The 25,163-nt window shown below is 31.2% G+C and overlaps 1 protein-coding gene across 1 annotated transcript in view; it reads right to left on the bottom strand.

Annotated features, from left to right (window-relative positions):
• The window catches only part of obe (activating signal cointegrator 1 complex subunit obelus), a 231,708-nt gene that overhangs the window by 173,382 nt on the left and 33,163 nt on the right, over positions 1-25,163 (bottom strand). The window contains exons 5-8 of the mRNA XM_085810960.1: positions 15,955-16,113; positions 12,394-12,518; positions 6,890-7,037; positions 210-335 (exon numbers count right to left, since the gene is read on the bottom strand). Coding sequence (XP_085667086.1) covers positions 210-335; positions 6,890-7,037; positions 12,394-12,518; positions 15,955-16,113 — 558 coding nt within the window. The remainder of the gene's footprint in view (positions 1-209; positions 336-6,889; positions 7,038-12,393; positions 12,519-15,954; positions 16,114-25,163) is intronic.

Below are 25,163 nucleotides of genomic sequence, written 5' to 3'. Positions count from 1 at the left end.
ACACACCATTCTTGTTAGACCCCATTTAAGAATTAGTGAAAATGTAATGCATATAAAGTGGATATAAATAAAAATTGCTATGCATATAAATATAACATTAAAATGTTACTTGATCAGTAAACTCAAAATGGTAAATTTAGAAAAGGTTATCATTGTCAAATATACAGCCATGAAATAATTTATGGAAACATATAAAAACTTTGAATTACCTCATCTAAAGAAGAGATTTGAACCAGATCTCCCCCAATATTTGGAGAAATGGGTTCAGATGGGGGAATGTGCAGTTCCTCAAAAACATAATTGTTAATTCGCTTGGCATTTTCAGGCAGAGCAAGCTGGAAAGAAACACAACTCAACTTGGTTACAGTGGTTGCTAATAATGAAAGAATATTAATACTGTAGCAATTTTCCGTAAATTTCAGTTTATTTGATTACAGCTTGGTTTCTGTAATATCATGTATCACTTTGTATTATTTATTTGGTACATTTTACGTAATAATTTTAATGCACATTTTTGTTTAATTGAATGCTGGTTACATATTTTATTTAAAATATTTATTTAGCATTTAAATTTGTAAAGCTTGTAATTCTGAATTGACTGATGTTAAGATAATGATTTAAATTTGGACTATAACAAAAGTCTGACTAATTAAGTTTCACATTACCTGAGGTGCAATTATAAGTGTAATATACAGCTTTCCTTTCATTTTATTGAAGTTTTGCCAAGAATATCTCTCTTATCTCAAAGAAAATTAATATAAGATTTTTCAATATCTTAAAAGTTACTAAAATAATAACCTTTACATATTATACAAAAGCAATACATCTGCTAACATTCTAGTTGCAGAGAAGAAATAAAAAATTACAACAAAAAAAAATGAGAGATATCTTAAAAAACATTTCAAATGATATGCATTATGAAGCAATTTTTTTCTAGTTGCTTTTAACCATTTTACTTTTAACTTGAATATAAGATATGTCATTCACATTAAAATGCAGTAACAAACATGTTTTTATTCTTTTAACTACTTCATACATATACTTACAAAATAAATTAGCAGTCTATTCATTCTTCACACAGGCAAAAAGAAATTTATTTTAAGACATGTAAGTATTTGAAACATTCATTTGACAAAAAATAAATAATTGTGTGTTGTCACTTATTTCACTTGTGTGACAGTAGTATCAAAGGATTATGCCAGTTGTTGGCTTAACCTTTGCACACCTTACAGGTGATTGTCCAACTTTGTCCCAACATGCATCCCAACAAGACAATTCCCATGAGATGGATCTGATATTCTTCCACCCCTCTTCCCCTGCCATTAATCTTTGGAGAGGACATTTGGCTCAATAATATTTATAATATTTTACGTGCTTCCACACTACACTTCATGCTACACTGCCTTCATGATTCAAATTTGGGCCTAAGGCTATGACAGCTGGTTTCCCTACCACTATGACATTAGGGCAGGAGGAAATCATCATCAGAATATAATTCAGCAAAATAATGAAGTAGGTTATGTCATGCTGTTCCCAAACCAAATCATATAACTTTTAATGGAAAGAAATCCCCTTACTGCAGTGCTCAAAATCATAACATGGTTATATTTTTTTTTATAAAATTGCCTAATATATTATGATTACCTACAGTTTAAAAAGATCTGTGGATTATTCAATTTAGGCAAAGCATATAAGGGCTGCCTGTCAATATTCCATTCCAATTTTTATGAAGAGCCTCCCTCCTCATGATGTGGAATCCAAAGTTCTCATACTTCTCTGCCACTAGCTGCTCAAAAAGACTAAAATTATAAATGTCATTATGCTGGAAAAGTATTACAGATAAAAATGTCCACAAAGACACAGAAGAACTGAACAGGGACTTAATGACATGGGAATCTATCAATATGTGTTAACCACTATACTATCTAAAAAGACCGCAAAATATCATTTTATAATTTATGAAATTATGAAGACATTATAAGCCCCAGATCTTTTTAGTATTACAATTTTAAATACCCCTCCCCCCCCAAAAAAAATACTTTTCTTGAAGATGTAACCCTCTCAGAAATATACCCCTCCCCAATAAAACCCACTTTTCTTGATATTACTAACAACTGGTAACATAAGTTAAAGGTCAAAACTCAGTTTGGGAGATTATTTTTCAATTTAGCTAACACTGGGTGCCAAAATCCTAGCATGATTGTTTTGATAATTTAGAGATAATATGTACAAAAATATATAAAAAGGCATTTCAGCATTAAACTTTAAAAATGCCTAATTAAATTTTAGAAAATATTACTAAGAGATGTACACTGGAGAATGCCCACTAATCCCACCACTGGAGACTCTGGACTATGTATTTTGTTAGGTATTTCCATTTCTGTCCTGTAGCCCAAGCAAAAACTTTTTTATTTACATTTTAAATAAATTTTAAACTATCCAGAGTAGCATTACTACTCCATTCCCTCAGACAATTGGGATTCTACTGTATACAAAATACTGATTTTTGCAAGAATTACCCGGAAAGAAAAATTTGGAAAAATGCATAAACCAACACTGTTTTCAGATTTACGAGAAACTTGATGGAGGGGGGGGGGAATCATTAAAAGAAGTGAGGAATTTAAAATATAAACCAAGTCTACACTAGTTCTTTAATTAAAAAAAAAAATTACCACTAACTGAAGAAGAGGAAAAGAATTAAAAGGAATATTAATTTTAATTTTCGAAACCTTATTCTCTCTTCATAAAATTTTGAACAGACTAGAATCAGAGTTTAGTGACTGGTAAAAGTTTCTTTGCAGCTAAAAATGAATGAAAAAAATGCTACTTTTTAATTTAAAAAAACTTACAAAATCAGAAACAATATACACAGAAAATCTGAGTACAAGATTACCTTATTTCAGTTTTTTTTTATTATTTTTTAAAAATTTCATACATTCTATAGCTCTCGCTCTTTTCAAACTAAAAATATTAGATTTTCGCTCATTTTTCCATTTCAATATTATCATTCAGTTATGTCATGTTTTTCTTTCTTGGATAAAAATTAAGTTTTTGGAAGAAACAGTTATAAAATTTACTCTAACTGCTCAAAATTATTCTCATTTTTTAAATTCATATTTCTTTTCTGTTCATTAAAGTACCAGAAATATAATCTTCTGGTATTTGAACAAATACCAAACTACTGATCAATCATAACCCTTTTCCATAAATTTTATGTAATTCCCTATTTAATAGCATTTTTCTTTTATAAGATTATTTTATTCTGGTTTACGATATAAACCTGAATCAGATAGATCATAAAATAACAAAAGATCTTTGCAGTTTTATGGTTTTCCCCATGTTTTTGTTCTTATTTTTTATTAGCATGAGCTAATTAATTATTACAATTTTGGTTAGCATAAATACATAGAATAATCATTAAATCAAGGACCTTGCCCCATATTTTACTTCGAAAAAGTAAACAGCAGTTTCCCAAAATGATTAGTAGACATTTGTGTGCAGGACATCATTGAAGAATGCTACTCAGCTGAAACATAACTGAAATCTTCTTCTACCTCATGGGCTCAGTTATGGGTTATTAAATTTTCCATAACAAATGAGCTTTAGCTTTACAAATGCTGAAAGTTATTCTCTAACATTAGCCACTCCCATCTTTTCATGTTATAATAAAAACTAAGACATTTCCATGCTCGTATTAAACATACAGATGTCAAGATTTAAGGAAGATTAGTATTAATATTTAACTAAATACATCAGACTACAGGAAAGGATTCCACATCATAAAATGGATATTAGACAATTTTGTAAGAAACAAAGATTAAAGAGAATGGAAAACTGAGATGCATTTTTCCATGTTATTCTCCCTGAAATATGAAGTTCAGTTCAGAATATATCAGTTCAGGCAGACATAGATATTTGTTGCATGTTTCACTGCAACCAACTCTTCACAGCAATGCATTCAGTGTGGCTGTGCATAAAATGGATCTCAACTGAATTTGATTCTTTCATAGAAATCTGAAGTCTGTGCATTACTGCGAGGTTCTATTAAAAGAGTCAACGTTACGTTGCTAAATTTTCCATATCTTTGCAGACTTTCCTTTTGTGATTTTGAAATATTGCACCACACTAAATTGACTTGAAGAGCAGCAAGAACTTCATAAAAAAAATTAGTAAATTGGTAAGTTTCATATTCAGTTTCCCATTGGTGAACATCAATAGGCAGGATTTTGAAAAATTGAACAAAAGAAAATGAAACCTTTCTTCTTTTAAAAAAAAAAAAAAAAAAAAAAAAAAAAAAAAAACTTAACTTCTGCATGCTTCAGATACTTACTGTTGATGGGCATTTTCTTGCTGATGTAATAACAGTGCACTTTGTAAAATTCTCTAAACTGGAATCAAACTGACTATCTGTGAAGCTGTAATTCTCCCCTCCCAAATGTCTTAGCACCAGTTACCAGGTCAGGATTATACATTTTAAAAGGTTTTTTCAGTTCTATTAAAATTAACATTGAAAACTGATGCATCAAAACCTTACTATTAGATCTCTTACATAAGTTAAAAGTTTTCTCAAAATTACATGCATTTTGGGAATTTGTTTTAGAAGAGACACATTAGTGGACACAAAAAGTGAAAGGGTGTTTACTGAAGGAAAAAAAAAGGTAAAGTTAACATACAGAATTTTCTGCATCTTAGAGTTAAGAAACCATCAATTGCAAAAAGTTAGCATTTTCATTAGAAAAGAAATGTTCTAAAACTTCAAACTATTCAATTATCATATTAACATAATAAAAGGCATTACCAGTGAGTACTCACGTTTCAAAATTTTAGTGAGGTTTAGATCCACATGCAGAGTAAGTTGTGCAAACAGTGGAATTCAAATGTTCTATCATAAAAATTTAGATTAAAAAACGTTTTCTCTTATTTTTAATGTCAAAACTTTAAATATTCGAAAATACTGAAATTGTGTGAGATATAAATATGCAAGACTCTTTACCACTTTAACGGATGGCAAAATTATGGTGTTGAATTCTGTTAATTTAAAATAAATTATTGATTATGTTAATTTTCAGTAAACCAAAGTTTAAATTATCATTTTCAGTAAAAAATAGTAAATTTCATGCACTATAATATGATGTAAAATACTGTGATGCTTGCTCAGGCTGATGCACCTTTCCATCACTAAGTCCCACTCTTGCAGCATTTTCTATGTAGCTTATTGTTAAAATTTACCCAATTTTAGAAAATTCATATTGAAATATGAACTACCATTAACAACTAATGCAATAATAACAATAATATTGCCACATTTTTAAATAAAAATACATGTGATAATCATATACATTTGTTTACAGTTTCAGCAAGTGATGTACACTGTGCAAAAGAAAAAAAGGACAGTTCTATATCTCCTGTTTTACTGGGCCGACTGAAGAAATTTCATGTCTCAAAAGGACGACTTAGGATATATGTTAGATTTATACACAGCACTGTTCTAATATATTTATTTTGAAACAAAATCGGACTTTTCTGTAATAACATGCCAAGTTTTTTCATATTTCGATTCTACGATTCAGATTATGCCTAAATATTATTTGGAGCAACCTATTTTCCTTTCCTTTTTTTCATTGTAAACAAGAGGAAAAAAGTCACTGTTCACTATTTCAAATAATTTTAACATAGTGCATACACCACATTTGGCATTATTATTGCTTGTAACAAATATGCCAAATTTCAAAACACACGACTATGTAAATTCACGTATATCTTAAGAAATTTTGATTAAAAAATTGTAATTTTTTGCAAGTGTTCTCAGAAATACATCTGGCAAAAATTTTAGAGGTTATAATTAAAAAATATTATAAAAATTATTTAAACATAAATCATAAAATATGGGCGAATTGTATCTGGAATGAACCTAAATTTCAAATTCTAGAAGAAGAAATCAAGTAAGTTTAATAAAAATATATATATATTAATAAATATAATAATGTTAATTGAATTTGAATAAAAATTCAATAACATTGAGGACATAATTTTTTAAGAACTACTTGTGCAATTTTTACAAAACTTGGCAGATTGGTATAATTTGTGTCATAGAATTGAAATATGGAAAAAAAATTGGCATGTTATTTCAGAAAAAGTCCGATTTTGAGTCAAAATACCTATATTAGAACTATGCTATATATAAATCTAATAACAATGCTATATATAAATCTAATAACAATGCTATATATAAATCTAACAACAATGCTATATATAAATCCAATACATATCCTAAATCGCGCTTTCGAGACATGAAAAATACAAGTTGAATTTTGTTAATCGGCCTATTAGAACTGGAGATGGAGACCTGTCCCTCCCTCCTTTTTTTTTTTTGCATAATGAACTAAAACATGACATGGCTCATGTAATATATGCATATGATGCCAGCACAACAACTTGAGTTGATATGACATACTGAGTGATGATTTAAGACAGAAAACAGATCATTTAAGATGATAAGATTATGACACCATAAATGTAAGCTTTGACCTTCCACTTTTGTTCACTCGCATAGAGCAGTCAAGTGATTCAAACTTGGTATCTTCCATAGCAATTTTTTATCACATCTCTATTTCTAAAATGGTGGATCAATATCAGCAACTACAGAAAATCTCTAACAGTTGGCATATTTCTAAACAGTTAAAAGAAGTCATAATGAGGCTTAAAATATAAAATTTGATACAATTACAATAATTAATTTCAATCATTTCAGAAACTGCATATATTTTTCAAAGATATTTTTAAGTTTAATATATTATAAATTTATATATAAAACCAAAATAAGATATATTATAATTTAAATATGTATTTTAACATTATTCTTGAAAATATTAGGAAAAAATCTACTTACTTTCCGCCCACTTATAAAAGATGCTGTCATTTTAGTTTTAGCATTCATATCATATACATTAGGATAAGTAGCAGTTTCATACACTGTAGATGATGCAGATGCATGATGAAACAAAGGAGTGTTATGAGCAGTGATTAAGGCTTCTTCTCTATGTAAAAGAAGGCAACAGAAAATGTACATATGTTTCACACATGCTAAAAAAGTTTAAGTTTTAAAAGGTTTTTTTTTTTTTTTTTAAGAAATCGTAATTTTTTTTCTGACAAAAGTCATTTTTAAACATTAAAAATATACAAATACGAATTTCTTTTCTTAAATAAGAAATTATAAATACTATCTAAAAACAATCTTCAAGTTTTATATGCAATTAATACAAAAATACACAAGTATCAAACATATTTTTACTATTTGAAACATTTTACAGAAAATATTTTAATCCAATACAGAAAATAATATTTTAATTTATTGTTAACAACAGTGGCAGATTTTGCTTCATTTGAGAAAGAAGTATCACAATTTTTTTCTCAGCAATTGCCACCACTATTTTTGTTAATACAAGTTAAAACACAAGCTAAAGATGATCAATGCATACATACATATTTAAGAACTTTTCTTAGTTCAGTACTACACAGCTGTTGATGTTGTTTACATTTTTCTTCCCTTTCAGAACTTTTTATTCTTCTTCTGTGTAGAATTCTTTACCAATAAATGTAGATGAATTGACTGCTGATGTTGATAAACATCAACAATGAATTCATCTACATTTAATGGTAAAAGCTGCACCTATTCTCAGCTGCTAAATTTAAAAGTAGACAGATACACTCCATAATCTGCAAATTTGAGTTCCTCCCCCCCCCCAGATTTCTGTAATACCAGTCTTCAAGCCTACCATTAGTGATGCATTGTCTATACAAAGAGTTAAACAGATAGCCAAAGAAATTCTATTTGTCTTGAAAGTTTTAATAATTAGCTTTGCTATGTGAAAGTCTGTAGAATCTTTTTCAAAGTAAGGACACAAGCTGTACTCTATTTCTGAAGCTGCAAGCAACAATGACAAGAGTCATGTACAGTTTTAAATCGGTATTATCACTTACATTCCAGAAAGGCAGAAATGAGCTATTTGAATGCAAGTAATAACTGAAGATTTATCTTTCACACTCATTTCTTTAACAGTTGAAGTTTTTTTTCTTACACAAGAATGTATAGGGTATTTTCTTCATCCTTTCTGCATGTTTTCGTGGTGTAACGGTTAGCACACTCGGTGCATATTCAAGAGGTCCAGGTTTGAGCCCCGGTGAGGGCATTGTGGATGTCTTCAGTTTCCACACATCGAAAAATTCTGTCTCTACAGTGGTGCCTGAACTATAAAAGGTGATGGATAATGATTCTTCTCCACCAGGATTTGGCGACTGGATCCCTTAATCCCCAGTTGCCCTTTAAAAAGGGCTGCCCTTTCTGCATGCCTTCATGGTGTAATGGTTAGCACACTCCGTGTATTTGAAAGGTTCAGGATGCCTATTCTACACTCCAAGAGTCGGCAGCAGTTTGTAGGCCACCAGATGTCGCTGCTAAAAAAAACAGGTCTGTGCACATCCCATATTCTGTGAGTGCGGAAGTCGTCAGAAGCACGGGGAAAAGTGTTGCCCCATCATCAATCAGGCTTGTGCAGTTGACGTTCTAAATAGACAATGGCTTTGCATGTGTTTTCATCACTAATTTTTTCATATTTAAACAAAGAATATGATCATAGATCTCTGAATTGGAAGCGAATTTATAGAAAATATGTTGATGCCTTTGCTGTGCCAGAAGATGTTTTCATTGCATATTTCAGATTGCCAAAATTTATAGTTATTTTGGTTATTTATACTTTTTCTGAAATTATAAATATAAATATTGTAATTATACAGTTTAAAAATGTAGAAGATATTAAGTATTTATCTAGCACATAATTCTTCTTCAGTTAATAATAATATAGACATCCAAGAAGCGTCTACTTGATTTATGTACAGCAAGAAGAAAGTTTACTTTAAAATATAACAGTGGAATACCTTACGAATAATATTGTGAACACAATAAGGAATATTGTTCATTATTACGCGAAATTCTCACTACTGTCAAATAAAAATGAAAAAAAAAAAAAGTATAAAGTAGTTTTATAATATTTTTTCAGTAGTAGTATTACCATTAGTGTGATACTTTTAAAAATAAATTTTAGCCCAAAGGGCCTTAGCCCAGAAGGGCTATTAATTTCGTTTTGTCATTTTGTGGCATTTCACTATAAATTGCATTTCACTTTTCAAATTGTTGCCTTCAATTATTATCGCAATGTACTATATTTAAAGAAATTAAATAATGAAGAATCTGCATAAATGTATGAATGTTTCTCGCATAACTGACCTAGAGCCATCAAATTTTGAATAACGTAATCCTCACCCGAATATAGGCATCTGGAAGCCCAATTTTGAAACTGGGTATTTGTTTTAATATCTATTTTATATTTTGTAAAACATTTATGAGTTTTTGATTAAGAAGCTCAATGATTTCAAAGCGAGCAATGGCAACACTGAACGAAAAAAAAAAAAAAAAAGGAAAAAAAAAAGGGAGGAAAAATCAATCTAAAAAATTTTTATCTCTAGCGCTTGAGACTGTGTATCGGAAATTCTAAAGATATGCTGTTTTTAAATTATATAAGATATTACTGTTGAATTGAATTTTATGGTTTAAGTGAGAGAACAAGATATTTAATAAATAAAGGTAACACGCGAAATGTTAAAAAAATGCCCCTTTGGGCGTAATATAAAATCTTATGTAATTTTATTATGATTTGAAACTGGTCTGTAAGGGAAGACTATCTGAAGGAAACTGGCTCACATACATGTTACAGATGGGGAAAGCCATGAAAACGCTGATGCAACCAACCTGTTCGCGGGATTCAAACCTCGGAACGAACTACCGGCGTTCAGCGACTCCACTGGTTGGCTTATTAGCAGAATTATACTGCATTATTATTATATTATGTTATAAAGTAACAATGCTATAAGACTGAGGGTTTCTTCATGAAATAGTACTTTTGTAATCTATTAGTATTAAAAAATAATTGTTTGTTTGCAAATTAAAAAAAAAATAATAAATAGGAATTAAATGCTCATAGTAGAGTTCTCATTTTTATATTGTAAAAGATATTGATTATTATTGCAGTTTTCTATTCAATGTGTCAAAGTGTTAAAATGCTGGTTCGACAAGGACTTATTCAACTGCAGGAGACTTACATTGGTTATTTTTACTTTAGTACTTCCATTGTGAAAATAATATTACCATCTTTTAATTATTTTCATAGAATAAAATCTTTTGAGAAGGAAGAATATTTAAATATATTTTATATTGAAAAATTATTTTCTATCATGTTAATTATAGGATAAATTATTTAAAAAAAAACATTTTGCTGCATGTGTGATAACTGAACGCAACAGCAATCAGCCATACTGTAATGAATATATGAATTTTATGCTTAATTTTATTGCTTTTCCTGAATGAAATAATTTTCATAGAAAGAGAAAATAAAAGAAAGGAAGAAAAATTAAATATTTCGAATTCCTTACTAAAAGAAATATTTTCTAATATTAACTGTAAAATAAATTGCATGAAAACACAGTTTTAATGTAAGAATGAAAAACATTTTAAAATAAAAAAAAACTTAGTTTGCAATTACATTGCAATGTAAATTAATCATATTATAAATTTAAATAATTAAAATTGCTTATTTCTAAAAAGTTTTAAGTAAGCTTAATTTGTTTACTCTTATCTATTTACCGTTGCTTTCATGGTATCCCACATCTCTCTTAATTTCTTAGCCCTAAATTCCTGCGTTAACTTTCTCCTTAAAAAACAGGATTTTCCTCCACATAACACAGCAGCATATTCTGCTGTGTTTTGGTCATAATATTGTTTTTGCCATTTTTGCGAACTACAATGCAGCGTGTGAGTTTGTGCAATAATGGGAGAATATTCCTAGAACTTCAGCCAGTGCGCGCTATAAATTTCGTCACTCATCTGTACTGTGATTGGTCTAAAGCTCCTTGAAGCCTTGTTCCCTTTCAATAAAATCAAATAGACCCACCCATCAACTGAGGACCACAGAATAGCCTTTCTCCGTTAAGTTGAAGACGTTTTTTTTTGAGTCAATATTGTTCGCTCAAGTAGTAGACGGACCCAGTGATCATAGAATAGGCGTCCAGGCGAGTCCCGGCGAGAGCATTGCACATTTTTCATGTTGTCCCGCTTCAAAAATACCCAATGACTACAAGTGTTTCAAAGGGCCGTTATGATCTTCCTTTGTGCTCACTGGCTAACATGCAGCAGATGATCTGCAGCTGCACTTGATGCCAAGAAGTAGATCATGTCATTTTTAGACATATCTACTCCTACATACATAGTGGTAGCAGTTGACATTTTTTCTTTTCTTTTCGCTCTCTCTCTCTCTCTCTCTCTCTTTTTTTATTTTTTTTTTTTTTTTTTTTTTTTTAGGGGTCATTCAAACTGAGCTAATGAAAGTCATGAGAAATTTAAGGAATAAGAGAATGGAAAAATATGCTGCAAATTGTGTTGGCAGAATTGCGGTCCACAATTAACAGCTTGCTGCCTAAGTCGTGAGAGCTGGTAGGTCTGATATTTGAGTATTATAAATATACAAGTGAAATACAAAAATAAGATAGGAATATGTATTTAATACTGCTCCATGTTTTTTCTGGCAGAGACTTTTTATGGCAATAATAACAACGAAAGTAGAATATTTTTAACAAAAATGAAATTATCATTTAACATTTTCTTATAAAACCTACAATAATTATTACTCTCAAACATTTTCTTGCTGACAATGCATTCAATACAATGCTAAGTAAAATCCAAGAAATTATGATGAAACACAATCATAATTTAAGGAGGTACAGAAACACAGCTATTTAAAAGCATATTTTCTACACTAATATAAGTGAAAACATACAGTTGAAAACTAGATTTTGGAGTGTAAAAATAAGTTGTTGTTTTTTTAGGGAGGAGGGGGAGGCTATATAACAATAAAATATAATTCATTAATACTTCCTTTCTTTGGGATTTTTGGCAAAACTTAAATCATTTCACTCGTTTTGAAAATTTGTTTCTTCATTATTCTTTTAACAAACTAAAAATTAAACCCATTCTTCCACTTTTTTATTATTCACTTTTTATTCTATGTTTACAAGAAAAAATGATTTTCAACATGTAAATTTAATTCTTCAGGGAATCGTGCATCAAATTTAACACAAGTAACAATCATCAATATCTTTCCAATGATTTTTCTGATGAAAGAATGAAAAAGCACTTATTTTTACTTAAGTCTTAACATTTCTTTTAATATAAAATTAATGGAATACTTTCATTCAAAGGGATTAATTTACATTAATGAAATTAATCAAATTATGAATAAGGAAAACTATGATTTCCAATGGCTACAACAGAAATGTTGAAAATACCTTAACTGCTTTAGGCGCTGAGGATTTAAAATTCCTGGATTCTCTTCTATACCTCTGTTCTGATCACGCTGTATGCGTTTTTCATCTTTCCGTATTTGCTTAGAAAGCAGTTTCTCAGTTTCAGACTATGAAGGAAAGACTTACATTTCAGATATAAAAATGAAATAAAATATATCAAGAAACATAATGATGAACATAAAAATTTTTTATAACTGAAGATACTGTTCAATGTAAAAAAATTCTAATTTATCTTTACCAATGCTCTCAAATGAATATACTGAAAGAAATACTTCATATTTTCAAATGTGCAAGTATACATTCAGGTAAAAATATACTTCCAAGAAAAACTAATCCACTTATATGCTGGGTATAGAAATTAGTAATGACTTCTTTTTATATTTACTAATGATTATTATATTTAATAAAAACAATTATACATATTTATTATTCTAAGTAAAATATTAAATACAAATTTTATAAAGGAAAAAAATAATGGTTGTTATCTATGTTATTTAAATATGTTAAAAAATAAATTTCTGTGGGTAAAACTTAATTTTCTCATTCACTTTCCTTTAAATCATAGGCACAAATTGAAATTCATTTATTTTTCTTTGAAACAGAATGCTTCCTTTTTATCTTCTACTGCTGTTACTATACCATTGTACACATCCTATTCAATATCTGAATGGGATTTTTAAATTGAATACAAATTAATTTTCTCTCAGTTTTCTGAAAACTGATACTGATCCTCTACATTAAAAAATAAATAAATAAATGCCTAATTTTTTTAAGTGTGTTTACAACAGTTTCAGCTTTTCTGCTAGCAAAGATCAAAAACTTAAATCACCTATTAATAATTAAGAGGGTCAACTTATAGGGCAAATATATCTAAAATTACTGAATATTTAGATGACATCTTACAGGGTGGAAAATATGGTATATTTGAATTATTTTAACATATGATTAACATTAATTAGGATAATACTGCAGACAATGCCCAGAGACCCCCAAATCACCTTTAATCCAAGAACAATTAAAAAACACAGGAAAAGGAGATAACTCATATTATAATTAACTAGAAAATACTATTAACAATTTACTTCTATTTTTAAGCCATTTAATCTGGAGATTTTTGTCATTTACTTACATGTATATTAAATGAACACAAAGACCTCCCTTTTATAATGATAGTTCATGATAGTAATTGTTCTATCATTTCACAATCAAAAAATTTTTTTTGTTCTTTTTTTTTTTCTTTTCTTAATAGGTGAAGCCAAGTTAATCAGCAAGACAAAATTCTATCCCTAGTTAATCAGGAGTAGACTACAACATTATATTTACCATATTCTATAGTTTCAATCACCATTTAAGTGGCACTAATAATTTTTTTAATAATTTTTAATAAATATGCAAAAAATATAATACATTATTTACTTTTTAGGGTGAATTAAGTTTTATTTTTTTTAAGTTCTGATTTTTGTTAAGCATTTTGACGTAGAACTACTAAACAATTTGAACTAAATATTTAACATAAAATTACTCTGATTAGTCAGTGACACTGAAGAGACTGGATTTATGAACATGCATTTAAAATTTATTTATTATTGAAAGAATAAATATATGTGAGCTTGTTAAAGCCAATATACAGGGTGATCTTTTTTAAAGTGACAGTGTGTGGAGTGCAATCTAATAGCCGAAATGGCACCAAACTTGGTCTTTAGATTAATCAAAACATGGGACATCAAGACATACAATCGTACAATTAAATTATTGATGTTTATTTACTACATTAACTTCCCTGGTGAAGAATTAGACCACATTCAATAAGAGCACCGTTCTCAGAAATAACACAGTGCATTCTGTGCACAAGGTTTTCCACAGCCATATGCAACATATCATGAGGAATATTCCGCACTGTTTTTGTTATGTTGTCTTTAGAATAGACAAATTTGATACTCCACCAACATAAACTTGAGATTTTAAATAACCTCAGAGCCAAAAAATCGCATGGCGTGAGGTCAGAGGAACGATGCAGCCATGCAACTGGAAAACTGTGAATTATGACTCTATCATCAGTGAAGTTTTGGCGCAACAGCTGCTTTACCTTATTACTAATGTGTGGCAGAGCACCATCCTTCATAAACATTGTCTGTTGGAGACGGTTTCTTTGCTCGAGTTGTGGAATAACAAACGTTCGTAGCATTTCGTGGTATCTTTCTGCATTTATGGTGCACGTTTGGGGTCTTGTTGGAGTGATGGTCTCAAAAAAGAATGGCCCAATTACGAATTTGGCTGTGAAACCACACCAAACAGTGACTTTTCGGGAATTTAATGGGATTTCATGCACGGTGTGGGGCTACTCAGAAGCCAAAATTCGGCTATTTTGTGTGTTTACGGACCCATTGAGATAAAAATAGCACTCATCTCCCCATAGGATGTGCCATGGGTAAGCATCATCAATTTCTACCCTGGCAAGAAATGATAGAGCGAATGGCACTCGCTTATCATAATCACTTGGTTACAGTTTGTGCAAGCGGCTGATTTTGTAGGGCTAAAATCCAAAAATGCGCAGCAAAACTCTTCAAACTGCTCAATGGAATAATTCATGTCCAATTGTCGAGCTACACCCCGGGCGCTGCTAGTACCAGCAATGGTTCCCTGCGATCCTTCGACAATTGCAGTAGCCACATCAGTTATTACATCTTCTGATACTGGTTTACGTCCTCTCCCAGTGCGAATGGTCAGTGACCCCGTATCCTCGAACTTCTTAATCATTTTCTTAAGACCATTCAGCGATAAAGGCTCCTTTCATAATTTTTTTCTGGTTCGAAATTCCCGAAGAGCTGCAGATACATTCCATTGATTCATGTAATACAGCTTCACCAGTAACTCATGTTCCGGTAACGTGAGAGGCATGTCCACTGGAGCTCGTTTACTTCAGCTGAGATTATTTGTCAGAGCTGTCTACTACTTGCTTTTATAGCCCCTATTACTGGCGTAGTCATCGCACAACATTTGCATTTTTCTTTGATACCCGTGTTTTATGCTAATTCTCATTATTGTAAGCTACAGCAGCAACACAAAATGCCCTAGTGGCGATTTTTGGAACTAAATATTTTTTTAATGGAATCCTTTTTCCCATGTCTTGAATAGTCTAAATATATCAAGTTTGATGCCATTTCGGCTATTAGATCGCGCAACAGGGCGCTCCAAACACTGGCACTTTAAAAAAGATCACCCTGTCCATGAGCTCCAAAGAAAATCTGCCTTTCCCCCCCAAAAAAAAACTATACACATTTCCACTTCTTCTATAACAATCATATTAATCATTTAATTGAGTGGTAACAGGATAAAAAAAAATGAAAACAACCAATTATGTTTTTCACTTAATTCAAAGGTAATAAAAAATGCAACTCCCATTTTTCTAAAAAGTACAGTCATCAAAATAATATCATTTGACAAATGCAAGTTTGTTATAAATTACCAAAAGTAATAATAATAAGTCAAAAAGGGGAGCAAATAAAGATATGTATTAAGAATAAAACTATCAAAAATGAATACCTGAATTACAACTTGAGTCATATACGATGGACGTTTTTCAATAACTGATGGTTCTTTTATGTTGTTAGCTTCAATAACTTTTGAGAATATTATCTCATTTCTGTGTTTCAAAATATCTTGTATAAGTTCAAATCTTTCATATCCAAGGAGATCAAACAGCTTAAAAAAGGTAACATTTAATTTTAAACTTTGGTATGAAAGCAATATTATATAAAAGTTAAAAATAACAGCAAAAACAAAAAAAGGAATAACATTTTTTTCAAAAATGTAATATAACTTATATCTACTGGTTATACTATATAAGATTAATATGGATATTTTAAGAAAAAATTTAGGTTGTATTTTTGTGCAATTGAATTTGTGACCACATATTTTGTACAACTTTGTTTATTTCTTATATAGCAGAGGAGGCCAAACTTCATGAGAGTAGGGGCCATATTTCAGGATTTGGGAGATAAATTTCCCAAGTGGTAAAATGTTACAAATGAGAACTTTTACTTCTTCTGCTCAGAAAAACAGAAGAAAGAAACTTTCTGTTCAGAAAAGTTTTTTCCAGTGATATACCGATTTGAAACTACTGCAAGATTCAACTGAAAATTCCTTTTACAGACATGAAACCTCACAACTCTATCTATCCAGTATAAAAATCCATCCTCCCAACAAACCCCAAAATTTCAACACTTACAATCATCGAGAAAGTAACTTATGATCTCTCTAAGATAGCTAAAAATAACAGTTTCATGTAAAAATGTGGTTGCAGCATATTATTGTGAACAGTTGCCAAACTTATGCCAAATGATGCTTAAAAACTCACCAACTTGCTTAGTGATGTTTGGAATGGGCACTTTGAATGTTAACGTACATCGTGATAGATTTGTTGACCGAGTAGGAGTGAGAAGATTTATCTCAACCACCATTAAATCTGTATGTGGTTCTCCTCAGATCTCAAATACTTCTCAAATTTGAAGGAGCCTCAGCATGAATTGTGTCTTTTCTAGCTTACACAGGCCCACCCATTTGAAGACTTAAAGGAAAGTGCAGCTACAAAGAACAGCAAATCTTCAAGCCAGAGGAAACCATAGAAGGACTCTAAGGAGAAATGAAGCGAAATACAGTAGAACCTTGGATTACAAACAACTCACTTATAAGCAATTTGATTTGTGAACAAATTATCTGAACAAGAAATGATCGGACAATGAAGATGTCTCAAATTATGAATGCAAAAGTTGGCAACATAATTTTTAAAGGTATTTTGAGACCAAATACAATACAGAATTAACATTCTGGACTTTCTGGAAACATCATTTTAATATTCTGAGTTGCTTAACTTTCATTAAGAAGTACGTTAGCAACAAACTTCCTGGATCATCAGCCTGGAGGAAATTATCTCCAGACTGAGTTGAAAGCGCAGACTTTCAGACTTCGGATTTTTTTTGTTTTAGCTACTTGTGATATACTATCTCTAGCCAATACCACAGGCTGGAATGTTAATAATGAAGATGCAAAGTTACTAGAGGAACATAAAAATGAGCTCAACAAGAAAAAATTACAGTAACTTCAAAAGCAACAACAAAAGGTGATTGGGGAAGAAATGTCTTCAGAAGAAGAGAATGAAAGAAAATTTACCCTAATTCTCTAATACATGAAATTTGTATAAAAAAGATGCAAAATTTTCACATGATGATATCACCATGATATAGTACCAAGCTATTCAATGACAATGCCATATCTCACTTTATAAACATTTCAAAATAGAGGCAATAAAAAAATCGCACAATAAAATTTGAGTGAAATAGAAGTTCAATGTGTTTCAAGCAGTGCTAAGTTGCATTTAGAGACAAAGAGTAAGTAAAAGCAGATGCCTTTTAAAGACAATTAAAAAAACCCAGTATTATTATGGAAATTTAGCATGTGAGCAATAATACATTTCCTGTCATTTTCCATTTATGTTGTCTCCTTTGTAGAGGTAATTATTAAATTCACTTTTAGTTTACTTTATCTGTTTATTATTGTGTTTCTTTTCTTATAGTTCATGATTTCAATTTGTTTTGGGTTATGAACTTGTGCACAAAGTATTACCTTAAATAAGCAGTCTCCTCTAGTCCAAGAACAAATTAACTCATCTTGCATTAATTCCTGTTTCAGTTTACAAGCAAGTGTATTTATGAATGACTTTCAGAAAAGAAATTTATAAATCAAGGCTTCACTATAAAGCCAAAGAACGAGGGATTAAACAGCATTATTTTTTAAATGACCTTTGCATTGCAGAAACAGAATTACAGTCAAACCCTCATATAATGAATTTCAAGGGACAGAAAGTGATGGTTTTGTAGTTAAACCATCAAAACTAGTCCTGCGAAAATTTACTAATATAATAGTGATTTTTGTTGTTTGACTTCTCCAATAACCATTATTCGGCATGTTATTTTAACCTAAATTACAGCAAGCTTGTAGCTATCTAGTAGTTTGTTATATCTGCGTAACAAAAATCAGTTCTCACATAAAAAAGTGTACACATTGACTGATGAATTATAGAAAAAATAAATCTGATTAGCATTGCCACATTTATCAAAAGAAGTGAGTATAAACTTTAAATTCTTTAAAGAGATTATATTAAAGGATAATTTCAATTAACATAGCACAGAATTATTAAATTTAGTTTTTGTTCTTTTTTTCAGCCTCTACACCATCTGTTAGTATTTTATATGACAAATATCTTAGTATAAAAGTCATAAATCAGACTTTTTCCTCACTTTAAAATATGTAGACTGCTGGCCATTAAAAATTGCAACACCAGGAATGATCTGATGAACGTCAAAATCACATGAGAGGAAGAAGAGGTTGGAATATGCAAATAATTAGTATTTCAGCCGATTTAGACAACGCAGGAGGGAGAAGCAACATCAGAAGCATTGCATAAAAGAAAGGCTGTATAATGGATTTCTCATTCGGAAAGCACTTTGTGGGGTCGAAGTTTGCTCAGAATATCATGGTCTTAAATAATAAGAAGAAATGCTTACCAGCAAGTGTCAGAATGCTATAGAGCTAGGATTATTGCCTATTCAGAGTGTGGATTATCGTTCCATGATATTGCCCCTTGCACTGGTCAACATCCAACCACTGTCATGCGAATATGGAATCCATGGGTTGCTGAGGGTCATATTGAATGGCATGCAGGATCTTAATGCCCTCCTATGACTAATGCCTGAGAGGACAGACATATTGTGAGATCAGCCATGCAAAACTGTACAACCATATCATGGACCATTAGACAGGAAATTTAAAATGGGCATATTTCCAGCATGCCAAGTATCCACTCATATGGTGCATCAACGTTTGCAGCCACATGGACTTAACATGATAGCCATTACTTAGGCTTCCCTTGACAATGCAGCACAGAGAGAGATGGCGACTCTGGTGCACCAAACAACAAAGCTGGATACAGGAGTGGCACAACGTCGTCTTTTCAGACGATCTTCGTGCAGTATTCTGACAGTGGCGTACTGAGGGGGTGTATGATGCCCCGGGTGCCAAATGGTCTCCAAACAAGATTATCCTTAAAATTTCAGTTTCTATTTTGATTGATTTCTGGAAAATATATTTAAAATTAATAATCACTGTAATATAATTATTTATTTATTTTCTTGATTTGTCTGAGAAAATGTGTAATAAAATGTTTGCAGTACATCAACCAAATATCTCCCCATACAAAACATTCTTTCTGAGCACTTTATTTTTCTAAAATAGAGATATTTAATTTTTTTTAAAACAAAATGCACATATAGCTTCCACTTTTTATTTTAAAATGATAACACAACCTTGTTCCAAATTTCTCAAACATATTCAATTTCCAAAAAAGTATTCCAAGCCGCCCAGATGGTATAGTGGTTACGGAAGCCTGACTGCGATACCAAAGGGCCTGGGTTCGAATCCCAGAGAAGGCATGTGTGTAAATTGTCCGTTCCTTCATAGGAGTTAACAGTGGCCACCTATTAGGTGCCAGCACAATAAAATGGCTACCACTTCTGGCCTTGTGATACTGTGACTTAGGCTTGTCTCAGCGCAAACTTCATCGTGCTCTTACCAGCACCTTAGGTGCCCCTTAATGGGGATTCCACACATATGAGACCTTATTTGAATTGCTACTAATGGGTGAACTAGATGGGGGAGAAAAATATAGCCCCTTGCCTGTATTACTGTGTTGCAAGAATATGGGGATGTGGGGGTGTCATAATATGTCCTGTGTAAGATATTTGTGGGCAATATCTGTACATGAAACAGAAAATGCCCCTTAGGCCTTTATGATTATGAAAATATGTGAAATAAGAAGTGATTGTGCAAACGAAAGGAATCAGATGTCAAATGTGAACAGATGGGTAGCATATGGGCGGAGGCTGAAATCATCTTCTAAGAGTTCATACGTAAAGTTATCGGCAAATAGAACTGTGTCGTCGCTTTGTTGAAAAAGTTATTGTTAATCTTTCCAATGCGAGTTTTTATAGCTTTGATTTTAAGATCTTTGAGTAAATCCTCGTTACAGATGAACCAGGATGCTCCCATGATTTTTCGAAGGAAGGTATTTTGGAATGTTTGGAGTTTTTTGAAATCAGACTTAGATGCGGTACACCAGGCCGGTGAAGCATACGTGAGTACAGGGCGAAGAATTGATGTATAAATATGCTTTTTCCATGCGAGATCAAGCTTTGAGGATGCATTGATGATTGGATAGAGTTTGCGAGTAATATCAGTTGCTTTGCCGACAGCAGATGATATATGGGGGTTCCAGGTGAGTGTTGTATTAAATTGCACACCCAAATAAGTTGCTTTGCTAACTTTCAGAATTTTACCATTAATTATTGCGAGTTCAGTGTGTACGTTTTTCCTTCTATGTTGTACAATAAGCAAAAGCTGTGATTTGGTAGCATTGATACAGGTTCTCCAGGTATGACACCATTTCTCAATTTCTTGCATATGCTCCTGTATGCATTTAATTGCATTGTCAGGATTTAAGGAACAGGACAGAATGGCTGTTTCATCAGCATAAAATGCTGTGATGAAGTTAATGTTATCATCAAAAAGCGAGAACTCCATTGCATAAATCAGGTACAAGAGAGGACCTAAATTTGAGCCCTGGGCGATGCTGGCCTGTATTACTTCTGGCCTTAGTAGTGGCCAATGTCGTTATAGGCAAGTGCCTGCCATATGTAAAAAAAAAAACCTATTCCATAGTCTGGAAATGACATTTTAGGAAACTTCTAACACTTCCGCTACAATAGATTGCGTTTGACTCTCCTGTAAACGACCGATTCAACTAAGTCATCTTGCTAAGACATCGTATACTTCACTGCTACAAAGCATACAATGCGTGTCAATTGTTTTTAATCTCCTCCTACAAAAGAAATGCTGCAGGTCATTCTTTACTCCTTATCTAAAAAACGTATAGTTTTCGACGTCACAGACTAAATTTGCATATTCCCAACTTAGTAAACGTTATAATTTTCCTTTATAATCTCTTCTATTTCCTTTTGTTAAAAAGGTTGTCGATTATATGGTTATTTCATACCGAACTCACAATATCCCCTAAATGTTTTGAGCAATGAATTTGACTGCAAGATGTTACTCCGCAGTAGAAAAGAAACTAAAAACTCCATTACAGATCTATGGAGGAAATGTTTTTCCAAACCTAAGAGTAACACTTCAAGTACTCCTTACTATTTCATTATCAAATGCTTAGCTATGAACGTTCGTTCAGCAAATTAAAATAAATTTTCACATATTTACAATCAATAGAATATAATGGGATCAAGATCCCCTAAGTTATCTAGCAGTTTTAAATGTGGAATGAGAAAAATTTGAAATGATCGACTTTCATGAAGTCACTGATAAATTTGCTTCATCTAAGACAAGAAAAATGTATACATACTATGTATTAATGTATTATAATATTATTAATAAATATACCTACTTATCTATAATATAATATTAAACTTTTACTTGTTTAAAAATTATACTTTTTTTAAAAACTATTATATAAATACGTAAAATAAATAATATCTTTTTAACTAATTCTAGATCATCGTATATCTGATTTTTCACACTGAAACAGATTATTTCCGAATCCAATGCTAGTGTAGGCAGTGACTATTCTTAATGTATTTTAGAGTTTTTGTGGCAGATTCAGTATTTTATTATTATTTGCTTTACTTTCTTATTATGAATATATTTTATACATTATATTACTGTGTTTTTTTAGGGGGTGCCAAAAAGGTATTTTGCTCCGGATGGCAGTTATGCTTGTTACCCCACTGTATTCTAATGGGCATATATGTGTCTGAAGGCTCAGAGGAGACTGCACATCACCTGCTTGCATTCAATTGATATTGAATAGCATAGGGGCCCTGCACCTGGAGTAATGGTTTGGGCAGCCATTGGGTGCACGCCATGCACATCTCTAGTTCAGATCGACGGTAATTTAAATGCAGATCGGTACATTTCTGACATCTTATGTCCAGTGGTTGTGCTCTATCTTCGAGGCCAGCCAAAAGCCTTCTTCCAAAAAGATAATGCAAAACCACACACTGCACGTGGTGATCTGATTTTCCTCAATACACAGGGTATTCGACTGCTGACCTGGCCTGCACAGTTTCCAGATCTGTCACCCATTGAAAACATCTGGTCATGGGTTGCTGAGACTGTTCCGCCACCCGTCTCCAGCTAATAAGGTTGATAAAGTGTGGCAAAGACTTAAAGCAGCATGGAATAAGTTGCCTGTTTCTGTCATTTAAGTCTAGTTCGACTCCATGCTTAACCAGGTAAGGGCTGTTTTAGATGCCAAGGGTGGCAGCTGTTTCTACTAATTTCACACCACAGTAAACCCCCAAACCGCTTACAAATTTAATCATTTTATCTTCCTGCCATACTGTTTACTTTCAACAAATACTTTTTTTTTATTTGCTTTCCTTCATGGTGTTGCAATTTTAGTGATTTAGTATTTGTAATTATGAATGATTATTTTTTTTTTTTTTTGATACAATAAGATCTCCAAGGGCAGCAAACTCAAACTGAAACTGTGTGCAGGCTATATGCATTATCTGAAAGCACTCTAGAGGTGGAATAAACATTTTTTTTTTTTTTTGACAATATTAGAAGGTTTTTCTTAACAGAACAAAGTGTTTTTAACTAAATTTGAAGTTTTACTTACTAAATACTTTTTAAAACATACACAGAATGTAATAATAATCATTGAACAAAATTAAAATTCATACTTATTTTTGGTTTGAAATCAAAAGTTTGGGATCTGTAAGAAGTTTCTGTTAGTTAAAATTTTTAATTAAAATATACTGACAACTAAACATTAAATTTTCAGACTGTCATTTATTTTAATATTAAAATTAACCAAACTTCTTTATTTCTTAATACTACTAACTACAACAACTCATGGGGTTTTAATTTTAATAAAGTTCGTAATCTTGGAGAAAAATTATTAGAAACTATCTCATGAATTGCAGATGCTCGCTGGTGAATTTGATTCTTTTCTTACACTTTTTTTCAAATTCAGGAAAAACATTTTCTCATATAAAAGCACTCTAAACAAAGCAATTATTCTTATCACAAAAATTCATAACTGACAATATTTATCTTTCAACAAGTGCCAATAAAAGTGAACAAAATCTTTAATAAGATTTAAATCTTTTAATAAGATTTACATCACAGAGTAAATTAATTGCCTCTAATTGTAGATTTTCTGGGGCATTCCTCACCTTCATTTCATTGATAATGAAAATAATATAAAATTGGCTCCAAGTTATTAAAATATCAAACTTTTCCTTCAAATTGTTCTCATACTAATGCTAATTAATTTACAGGAAATGTGTTCACAGGCTGTGTAATATTCCTTTGGGGAAAAGGGGACATGCAGCCAGCCTGCAAAACTGCTGTCTTAAGGTATAACTATTGTGTTCCCAAATTTTTTAAGAATTGGAGATATTTACGCTTTAGTGCAACCACCTTAGTAGAATTTGACAAATTTTCAGAATGTGCCAAACTCTGGCATCCATGCACATAGCTATTCTTCCAGCAAATACCCTCATAACAATCTTTCAGTTTAAAAAAAATGCCATTTTGTAATTTTTTTTTATGCATTCCAAGTCCAAAAGGTTTCTATAATTTTTATAATGTGATATTTTTTGTCTTAACTTTAAAATATGAGCTTGTGGAATTTGCAAGCAATGGAAGAAACTGTTATGAAATTTCTACAAGAATACAGAATTTTGCTGAAAATTTTCTAACAGGAAAATTGGGAAATGCATTTCCTCAATTGCTATTGCTGCCAAGGTTTCAATAAGCCAAATCACTGCAATTCTCTAACGTCTCTAATGTTTTTCTAACCAAAAACAGATTGCTGTGTAAATATTCTGTTTTTTTAATACATCACATAATCCTTATTTAATAATACAAATTTGTATTTCTAAATGCTAAAGTATGTTTTTTTTTTTTTTTTTTTCCCCATATCAATAAAAATAGACAGTTTGGAAATCTTAAACCACCCACTTGCATCCCCTATGTAACTTTTATCTTTTAATCAGTAAAAAATCACCAAATTGCACCAAAGTAATTGTGGTAGTATGTAAGTACTGAATTAGATATTACATCTGTAACAAATAGCTTTTATTTAGACTATGAAGAAAGCTAAGGATGAGGCTACAAAGACAGCAATGTAAAGCTGTTTTAAACTGTCTTAATAGGCTAAACATGAATGATTTTAAGGATAAGTAATTTTCTACTTCCAGAAATTCTGGAAAATACAAAAAAGTTTTAATTGAAGATAGATATAAGTCCATTATATCAGGTTTTCATACTTTTAGAGGTTCACTATAAACATATAAAATAACATTATAGGAAGTTGGATAAAACTAAAATATTCATGCTGTTACATGCAAAGGTTCGCTATAAACTGGGTGTTTTAAAGTAAGGTTTAACCCTATTTGTATTTTTTTAAACTGCTCTGAAGTGGGCATTTAAATAATTCATTAAATTATTATGCACATGTAATTTAAAAAGTTAAATTAGAAAAGAAATACATCAGAAGTAAACTGTATTTCATAAATAAAACTATCGTTTAATGCAAGTAAGTCGCACTTAAGCAAAAAAGACTCATATGCTCAAAAGCTGCAGTTAAGGGGGGGAAACTGCAGTTTGACTATGCCTGT

The sequence above is a fragment of the Stegodyphus dumicola genome, chromosome 2 (genome assembly GCF_044657685.1).
Source record: "Stegodyphus dumicola isolate Sdum_Otavi_A_Nest chromosome 2, ASM4465768v1".
Taxonomy (NCBI): Eukaryota; Metazoa; Arthropoda; class Arachnida; order Araneae; family Eresidae; genus Stegodyphus; species Stegodyphus dumicola.
The sequence above is the reverse complement of the archived record's forward strand: the minus strand, read 5'-3'. Positions and strand labels throughout refer to the sequence as shown.